This window comes from Cupressus sempervirens, chromosome 6, assembly GCF_028749045.1.
Source record: "Cupressus sempervirens isolate cs-2001-9-10 chromosome 6, ASM2874904v1, whole genome shotgun sequence".
Taxonomy (NCBI): domain Eukaryota; kingdom Viridiplantae; phylum Streptophyta; class Pinopsida; order Cupressales; family Cupressaceae; genus Cupressus; species Cupressus sempervirens.
Window position 1 is genome coordinate 629,489,210 of NC_143123.1, and position 10,774 is coordinate 629,499,983.

At 34.8% G+C, this 10,774-nt stretch overlaps 1 protein-coding gene across 1 annotated transcript; it reads right to left on the reverse strand.

Moving 5' to 3' along the window:
* Positions 1–6,762: 6,762 nt before the first annotated feature.
* Positions 6,763–10,306, reverse strand: LOC149553805 (uncharacterized). The gene is made up of 2 exons (XM_089789165.1): positions 9,210–10,306; positions 6,763–8,165 (listed from the first exon to the last, which is right to left on the reverse strand). The coding sequence occupies exons 1-2, from the start codon at positions 9,990–9,992 to the stop codon at positions 7,020–7,022; spliced, it is 1,929 nt and encodes a 642-aa protein (XP_089645291.1). The 5' UTR covers positions 9,993–10,306; the 3' UTR covers positions 6,763–7,019.
* Between the last annotated feature and the right edge of the window lie 468 nt (positions 10,307–10,774).

Sequence of the window (10,774 nt, forward strand, 5' to 3'; positions counted from 1 at the left end):
CTATTAAGAATCAAATTGGTGATGCTAACTCTTGTTCTATATGCAGGACTCCTGAAAGTTTAAGACATATTTTCTTTACTTGTCAGTTTGCTAGGATTATTTGGAAATTTTTTGGAATAATTATTACTAATCATGTCTCTACTATGGATATTATTCTTGGATACATTTCTGGTCTCAAAAAGGATGCTAATTTCTTTTGGAATATTCTCTCCTCTCACATTCTTTGGTTTATCTAGAAATATAGGAATGAGGAAAAATTCCAAGACATTGGTAGATCCCTTACTTTGTTTCAATTGAAACTCATACGATTTAAGATTGTTTCGTAGGTGTGTTGCATTATGAAATTTGAGAAAGATAAGCTGAAAAGGTTCCTGCATGATGGGCACGAAATGAAACATGGGCTGGAATGGGCCAACATTGTCAATGATCAGGCTGCTTTCGAGGAAGCCCCTAAGTAATTGCTTAAGGAAATAAGGGATACTAGAGGCCCTTTTGTTGACAGATTGGATTTCTTTGCTCATATTCTTGAGAGGAAGAAAGTGGTTTGGATGGAAGGAGAGCATGGTTGGACTACCTGGATTGAAGACCATGATGCTATTCTAGATTAGTTCCTCTCTTTCTTTTTTGTATTCTTGTAAAATTGTTACATATTGTGCAAGTTAGTTGTCTATGGTTTTCAGTTGAACTTGATGGTTGAATTTGGTGGTTGAGGCTTGTCTCCCCTATTATGATTTTGTACTTATCCTTTTTTTGATCAATCGATTATTGAATTTTTTTTTTAAATATTGTAAATAAAGATTGCTTCTAAAATCAATAAATTGTATATTAATTTTATAACAAAATAAATTATCATAATGATTTAATAGATAAAATTTTGACTTTTAACAAAATAAAATCTTTCAAAAGAATTAAAATATACATATCTTATTTGAGCCAAACAAAAATGAAGCTGAAAATAAATTATTTCTACATCTATTTTTTTAAAATTAAAAATGTAATAAAAAACAAATGAATTTGAATAAAATAATATATTTTTCAATATCAATTAAACTATTATATTATTCATAATACAATTTTTATGGAGGTTCTTCATATTGCAATCTTTTATACTAGATTCATGTTTAAAAAGGGAGTTAAAGTGACACTTGTTAAATATAAAACTTATAATTATATTTCAGCTAATATCTTTAATTTTTTTTTTATTAAATCCATACATTGATAACTTTTAGTTAAAATTTCCATTTTGAACTATGATTAGGTTGAAATTTCTGCTTCCAAACTATTTAATTTGGAAATAAATATCCACTGCAATTTTAAAAAAAATTAAACTATTCTACTTATTTATTTATTTATAACTATACTTGAGATTTTATTAATTATAATTTATTTTCACTATTTACAATAAAATTTTAACTATAGATTCAACTTATGAACAACGGTGTATCTTACAAATAATACAAGAAATATTTTTAATATATAATATATTTTTTAATAATTATTTTAATTTATTTTTTCTATTACCTTTTACCAAAATAAGTGTACATTTATTAAATTTTTATTAATATATGATAAATTGAATATAAATAATTAAATAATATTTCTTTGTATTTAAAAGAATAAATATGGTTTTACTTAAATTAAAAAATTATTTATAATATTATAAGTAGCTACAAACTTATGATCATTTTATTAATATATGATAAATTGAATATAAATAAATAGATAATATTTCTTTGTATTTAAAATAAATAAATAGTATTTTCAAGGTTGGAGGGGTATGTGGTGGAGAGCATGATAGCTGAGGACATTGATTAAGATTTTTATTTTTTGCTTAAGTTTTTTAATTTGGTTATGAGCTTATTGTTTATCAAGCTTAATTCAACACCTGATCAGTTTGAAACTTCGATACAATATTGATTAACAATAAACTTTATCATTGTTCAAGTCATTAGTTTATCATTTGCAATATGTCATTGTCATTATTTATGATTTTCTTGCTCATATTTTCTCTGTTATTATTACAAACATATAGAAAATTGAAACTAAAAACAATACATACATTTACAAATTTTATGAGAGTTCTTATTTTGAAAAGTCATTCTCGTGACTTATAATTTGAAATTTTCTATAAATAGAAGAACATAATTAAAAATAAAGTTTGACATATCTAAATACTTTTACTTAAATTAAAGATTAGGCACAAAGAACGAAACACAAGATTGAAGAAGAAATTAAAAGGAAATTTACTTCTGTAAAACATAAGACACAACAAACAAAAGGACTTCAAGCTCTTTATAACTCATCATCCTTTCTCCAAAAACTCTAAAACAGACTCCGAGATATCCCTCAAAAGAACCAAAAAGAACATTTCTCTGAAAGTTTTTTTTCAACTTTAAAAATAAAAATAAATAAATCCAAATCCTAATAGTGCAGGAAAAAACAATTATGTATTGAAGTTTTAATCTAGAAACACTTAAACCCTATATAAAACCTTTTTTTATGGATGCAACTAAACAAAACATACTTGACCTAATCTTTATAACAGTGATATGAATTTAAATTCCTCAAAGCTATATCCCCTTTCATGTTTAGAAGTTATCTCTCAAGGTGGCTCAAAGACAACCATACAAAGACACGCATGAATGACCATCTTATTTTTCTACAATACATGAAAGGCCAACAAAATCTTATAATGACAATACAAGATTTTATTTTATTAATGACGGTACCACAATGCCTCCAACCAATCATAGTAAATTTGGAAAATAAGGGTTACCAGAGGATAAAAGCTTACCATTGAGATGAAATTATAACTTCCATTGAAAATCAAATTCTAATTTTCAAGAACATGACAAAATACAGTTGGGATGAATATCAATTTGACCGATGCGTTTCACCTAATAAAATGGAGGAATATTTTATCACCTAATAAAATGGAGGAATATTTTATCACCGACCATGACGAAGGATCTGCGAGACGACAAATCATATTTGGAAAATTTCCCAAATAGAAAATTTAATCTAAAAAAATGCCAAAACAAAAATACTAAAGTTGAATGGTTTTAGCTATAAAACAAAGTATCAGTACCTGCAACAAATTGAACTTATTATGGTGTGCCAATTCAACAATTTTTCGTCAACGAACAAGACAACCATTTTAGGGGTTTTGAAGAAGACTGTTTCGCTGTTAGTTGTAGCGTCTATGTCATCACTCTAATTGAAAATGTCCAGTGTAAAAATATACCTAGTATCTTATGATAGAATAATCTTTCCAACCATCACAACTAAAGCAGTATATTGAGATCTTAGCAAGAAAGTAGCTTGAAGGAAAGTGTTGCCCTTGAAAATTAAGAGTAAGGCATGGATCTTTGAAAAACAGATGGCTTGAAGAAAGGTCTTGGATTGGATTCCCTTGAACCTAGTGAAGTTTAGGGTTCATATAGATAACATGCCATTGGAGATATCATTCTAAATTTTTATTTATTTCATATAGTGATATATTGGGTAATCAACATTAATATAAGTTTTCATAATTAGTTATTTTGGTTATTTGGTAATAGTCGTTGGTAATATATCTTTATAAGGAGTGATGAGTTGCTATATGTAAGAGTTACAAAGTGTAAATTGAGTTTTGTTTGGTTGTTGTCTAGGGTTAAGAAAAATCAAATTGCGTATATAGATTTTTAAGCATATATTACTGGATCTACCTTGTTTAAATATGACATTTTATCTTTATGCATTAAAAACGAGAACTTAATCTTGAAGGTTGTTTTCAATTATTTTTATTAAATTTTTTAGTCGACTTGTTCTAGCACTTTCACAAAATGAGCAAGGAAGGGTCTAAAGCCTCACAAAATAAATAGGGGAAAATGGTGCTTTGATTAGATAGGTCTCTTTAGGTTTTATGTTCTAAAACACTGAAAATGCATTAAATTTTCTTTCAAAGGGTTGAGGAATACATCTCAAGTTGTGTCTTCTCTTCCAATGTCAAATTGGTTTAATCAAAATTATGTTTCTTCGCGACTAGAACATGAACCAATTTATTGCTTTGATCTTGGGCCATATTCCTTATGGGTCTATGCATACTTCTATTTTTCCTCATATTTTTTAGAAGAAAGTGTGCAACTTGTGTAGTGTGTACCAAATTGTTTCTTTAAACTAGTTCCAAGGTAGATAATAGATGGTTCTTTGGATATTGTTTCTTTAAACTAGTTGCAAGGGAGACAATAGATGGTTCTTTGGATATTGCATTGTGATATCTTTGATAGGGACTGAACCAAATAATCCAAATAAGGCTATGTTTAGTGTTGACAAAGCTCTTGTTGGTTCAATAGCAAGAATGATCATGTTCTTCTCATGATGGTGATGTTGTTATCCTAAAGGAATTTTACTATCCATTTTGGTGGTGGTGTTGCGTGCTTACTTTTCAAAAGGGACTTTTGTTGGTATGAGTCTAAAAAATCAAGTAGTGCCTTCACAAATTATGAGCAATGACTATTGACACTTCATTGATTCTATAAGATTTTTTAAATTTATTTCAGATTTTTCCTATTTGTTGTAGTAGCCTTGGATATTGCTAGGCCCCAACATAATAGATATCCATTTTAATTAAGATTTTGAGATTGTAAGTTAATAAGACATCCTTGTTTGACAATGACTACATAGAACACAAAATTCATAGTTTTTGAGAAATTATAGACCATAGTGTAATGAGTAAATCTAGTGGGTAAATCTTGATTTTCTTTTGTTTAACTAGTTTTCACTCTTGAACCAAGGACCATAGTCTAATGAGTTACATGTAGGACTGAATTGTGTATTTTGAGTTAATTATTACATTAAAAATTTTATTAAGAAGATGTAAAACTCTTATATTAAGGTCACAACTCTAATCTCTTATATTTTTAAATCTATTTTCAATATGTTATTAATAGATTATTTAGAAATAATAGTAGGAAGATTGATTTACTTAATTTTGATGGAATATAGTAATATTTATGCATATTTAACACATTTAGTACAATTGAACTTCTTAATGTATGATTATTTGAAACATTTATACTTCTCACAAAATATCAATCTTTTATAAGGGTACCTACCTTAGAAAGATCGGTTTATTTAACTATATTTAGAAGTGGTAAGGAGGTTGCATCACCATGGTGTTTATACTTATTGAATACATTTAGCATAGTTTATTTTTTTAGTGTACAAATATTCAAAACATTTATATTCCTCATTTAAAAAATGGTTGTGGTTGTATTTTGTGTGTTATTACATTATTTGCAAATTTAGTTAGTTGTTTATAATAATTTTTTAATATGCTACCTTGATTTTTTGGGGCTTAATAGCTCTTTTGTTATAACTCACATTTGCTCTTATAAGACAATAATAGTGTTTTTGTATATTATGCTTGATTTTGTATATTATGCTATTAGTAGTATATAAAATTGAAGTCGTCATTCAATACAAAGTTTGTATTTTTGTCTATTGTGATTTGGTAAATTATCTTTTGGAACAAGATTTATGCATTATCTTTCTTTATATAGAGGGAATTCTACTATTATATAGTTCTAACCTCAATTTGAAATTCTTAGTGTAGTGTCATGACATCTTCTCTAAGCTAGAAACATGGCTAGGTTGAAACATTTCTCCATCCTATTATATTTTCAATTTAATATACAATACTTGGGCTAGAGAAAAATATTAATATGAATTTGAATGTGTAGTAACATATTTTCAAATTAACTTGGAATATTAAAGTTGCTTGGAATGGCTAGAAGCCAATAATACAAGATTTTGGTCTCTGGTCTCCCCCTTAAGGTAATGATTTATGACAAAGAAAATTCAAATATATTCCAAGTTCTTAAAAGTTATTATTATTATATATAAATATTTATTATTATTATTACACATGACTAGTTATAGTAAACTATAGTAGATATGTGTAACTCCTCTAAAGTAGTTCCAATTCAATACAAATAATTATAATGATTTTAAACACCAATTAAATTATATGATAGAACTTGATTTCCTTTTCTCAAAAAGATTTACATTATTCCAAATACAACCCTTAATTAATAATCAAATTTTTCTAATTTAAATGATTGCACTATTTTTTCTCCTATTATAATCAAATCATCTTAAAACTACAACAATGTTGGTCACATGCTACAAATAACTATGTTTATTCTTATTCTTATAAATGGATTTGTCAGGAATTTTTTTTATTCGGAATTTTGAATTACAAATTTAATCTCCACAATAATCAATAATAACGCAAATATAGTATGGGAAATAGATCAATATTCTCTGAAATATTAATTTCCAAATATTTTGTCCACTTCTCAATATTCCACTCGGCTACGAAAAACTCTATAAAGAAGTTGCATCCCCAATTTTTAAATTTTCGAAGGTATCAATCCCAAAAACCTTTCACGGTAGCTGGGAAGCGGACATATAACCTGTTACAGTTCCTCTGAATAGATTTAATTATTGCTGTTTCTGCCCATTCTATACCAGGTCAATTTTATCCGGGTTAATTGTAAACATCATTTTAGTTTGCAGTGAGATTCCGGAGAAAAATATTTGCTTTTTAAGTACCAAACACAAACGAAATTCGAATATAAACTGTCTAATCTTGATCTCATTTTCACAAATTTCAATTCCGAACGTTGGAAAAACAACACAGTACTGCAGCCTAAACAGAAAACATGCCAGCTAGTAATAAATTCCCAAATCGGTTGCTATTTGCAGCAAGGCTCTGAGTTCTGTACAAAATGTTCACATTTTTGTTTTTTTAATTAAATTATATTCAAAACTTGAAAGCTATTCACACACTCCTGTCACGAGATTACATTGTAAACATGGCCACAGAAACTCCAAGGGTTTTGGCCCTCACTAGATAATACAATTCCAGACAAGAAAAAGAAAAGAAATGAAGAAGATCTGATGATACAGAAGTGCTCAAGTTCATCAACAGACTGTGAAAACCCTAATGTCCGTAATCCGACGAATCTTGAAACTCATAGAGACTGAGAAACTCTGTTCGACTTTTGGCCCTCCACCATTCTCTCCGGTGCAGCCTGGAGATCCACAGTAACGGGAGGAACAGCCATTACGCCTTGGTACGGAGGGGTCATGAGCGTGGCCTTTTGAGTATAATACATCTGCTGAGCAATGGCGTTAGGGTTAGGGTTTGCAGTTTCATAAGCGTAGCCGTACTGATCAGATGAAGGTATAACCGGAGGTCTCATCATGATCCTCGGATCAGGCGTAGCTGCCCTAGAAGGTCCCCTGTACACTGGGATCTTTCCGGCCGTTTTTGGAGGGTAGGCGGAAGAAGTGACCCCTGAATTGTTGTGTGCGAGGTGTCCAGGTGGCAGTACTGGCTGACCTGGAGCCGCGTAAGCAACGGATGCAGGGATTCGCTGGACGGGCATGTATGCAGGCTGCTGACGTGGAAGGGGAACAGGGGATGGTGACGGTGCTCCTGAGGGAACGAAGTACATGGGAACTGCCGCGTCATCGTGCATTTGCCAGTATGTTGCAGGTGGCATTTGGCCAGCGTGGACATACTGAGGGGCCTGCGTGTATTCCACGTAGTGCTGCTCTTGGGCAACATATTGTTGTTGTTGTTGTTGCTGCTGCTGCATCAACATCTCCGGCGAGGGTTTGTAGATCTCGTCTTGCCGGAGCTCCGGCGGAATTGGCTTGTTTCTTTCTTGCTGTGGATTTCTGGGATCCTCGCCGGAGGCAGAGAGATTCGAACCGCTGCCCTCCGGCCTAATGCTTGCCACACTCGATGAGCTACCTTCTCGCCGGATTGTGGCAGCGTCTGCTTGAGCGGCGTTGTTCTCTGATTTGATCGGCGGCGGCGATTTCGCGGCTGGATTGATTGCCGCCGGCTGGCTTTCAGGCGCGGCTTCGAAAGATTCTGAATGTTCTCGGGAGATCTGCAATTGTTTGAAATCCTTTGTTAAACCCTCGGGCAGATTCTTGTTCATGGCCGTCTCGGTCTTGAAAATCATTTTGGTCATGTGATCTTCGAAAACCAGCCGGGGATCCTGAGTTCGAAGCCCGATCTCCTGCGGCACCGCCGCGCCCAAAGGTGCCGGGAGTGTTTCCATTTCCTCCGGTATGTCCGACGTCGGGCGTTCGAATCCTTCGCGCTGCAACATTCATTAAACACACGTCTCAGTTACTATTTCTGTTGATTGCAAATAAATCGCATGAAAGGAAGCTTGACGAAATGGTGCATAAAGGGAAATGATTATTCTAGATTTATTCTTCTTCTTTCACAGCTTCAAATTCTTTTACGGTTTCAGGATTGTTTCCGCAGCTTCTTCATTATCTTTCCACAAATTGATCGCGAGGGATTCAGAGAGCATCAGAGCATTTAACCTGAAGCTGACGGTAAACACGACTTTGAGACAGCTTGCTTAATTGGAAGCCTTGTGTAATTTAGATTTCTGTAATATTTGGAACAACAACCTAGAAATTGTAATGCATGTGCGTTCAACGGCTTTAATATGTATAGGGCTTTGCTAATGAGCTTAGTAGGGGACGTTCCGCATTCTTCTCCACAGCTCAATTTTTCAAGCTTGCGGAGCATTTGCAATTAAAAACTTAAAATCTTTGCTCTAAAATTTTCATGTTGTCGAACATTTCTCAGAAATATCATCAAACCTGACAAAATAAATCATCAAAATAATCTGCAGCAAAAGCGAGAGTAAAAAGCTGACGGCAAACTTGATGCTGAGATCGCGGAAAAACAATCTTGAATTGTAATTTATATGCGTTCGACGGCACAACTATGCATAAGGCTAAATTTTCTCTGCAATCCGTAAGGCTTAACAAATAACCTTACTATAGAAAACTCCAGAGTCTTCTCAACGGCTCAACTTTTCAAACCTATAGACGTATTCTGCAACTGGAAAACTAATTTTACTCTTTAATTAAGGGTTTTTAAGACCAGACTACGAAGCTAAGCATTTCTCAGAAATATCAGAGTCATCAAAATAATTTGTTAAAAACAGCAAAAGATTCTAAAATTTGGATCCATTAAAGAAGTTAAAACTCGGCGATTTAGCTTTCCAGCTGTTAACAGCAGCACAGCTGTTGGTCAATTATCCCAAAAACAACTCAGATCCACTCAAATTCGATGCTTTTGCGCTCAAAATTCACCAAAAAACAACAGATCGTACAGAGAGTACCTTCACGGGCTGCGGCAAATTTTCTATTCCAGAGTCGATACAAGGAGGCGCGGAGGAAGTGGAACCGTATGGAGAAGATTCCGGCATGGGAGACCCCGGCGCAGAGTGCACCTCCGGTGTCTGCGAGTTCAGATTCAGGCGGCTCTTCCGATTCGCCGGCGTGGCAGGCTTCAAAGAAGCCCTCTCGTCCCGGTCCCAATCCTCGAGATTATCCAGCCCGAACAAGTAATCCGGCACATCCGACGCCAGGGACGAAACCTCAGACCTTCCGCGCGACAGGATCGGCACGCCGTTGAGCGCATCGACAAACCAGTGCTCCCTCTTCGATCCCTCGAGCAGAGACCCCAGGCTCGTAGCGTTCTCCAGCTTGGCCGGAAACAAGAACAGCCTCAGCCTCGGCGAAGACGAAGACGAAGATTTCACCACGAGCCGATCGTATTCCTCCATCATATTATCCAAATCCTCCTCCGTAGTAACAGAAATGAGTGCATCAAGATCCTCATTTGGGAGCTGGTACTTCAGAGAAACGTTGCTTCCGCAGAGCTTGGAGAGCTTGGAGCTTAGCAACGAGTACGAGATATGGCGACTCACGGCCACGATACGAGTCTCGCCGCCAACGTAGCGCAGCTGGTTATCATGCGGCCGGGGAAGAATTCGTCCGCCATAGCTGCACATAAACCTCACGCGAGGAGCACCAGCGCCCTCCTCAGATTCGCCTCCCCAGGAACTCACGGAATCCGGGTAAATCACCTCTTGAACTTCCGGATTACCATGAGAAGCCATGATTTTGATCACACTCTCTACAATCCCTCGCCTCTGCAGATCAGGCACCTCTGCCCAACATGGAGATATCAATCAAACACAATTAATTGTTCCTCCGAGGTAAAAAAAAAACACAACAATGGCAGCCCAGGAAAAAGCAGTTAGTCGGGGCGGGATTCGATGTGGAGACCTGGTTTCGACGAAAATGATTGGGTGGAAAAACAAGGGAAAAGGGCGCGGGCTTTTGAGGGAGGGTTGAGGGGTTGACCGCGTAAAGCGGCGGCTTTTGCTTTGTGAATTAATTTGCAATCGGATGGCGTGGGCCAATTGGGGATGATGGAATGGGGGCGTATCTCCCTTATCTTGTACGCTAACAAATGTTTTAAAAGAGGAGGGTGGTGGGTCCCATGCCCCACTCCCTCAACTCAGTTTTTGGTTTCACGTTAAATTCTACGTCACGGTTGAGGTGACGTGAGAACGAATACCGTCCACATGTTGGGCAAACAAGCGCCCCACCTCTTCTCGCTCCCCAGGGTTACTATGTTCTCATGTGATTGCTTAGGTGTCATTTACGCTTAATTTTGAGCAAGGGTTGTTCCCATGAAATTTTTCATTGTTTCTTTCGGTTTTTCAAGGTGTAGGGGCCTTTGTAGTCAACAAGACTTGATCTATGGTGTGCTCATTTAGAACCAAACAACTTCGGAATTTGATTGTGTAAGGTTTTTTTGCATCAACATTTAGTGTCACATTTCATGTTCCATCATGAGAATGTTAGAGAGCAAACATTATGAAACAACAAACAT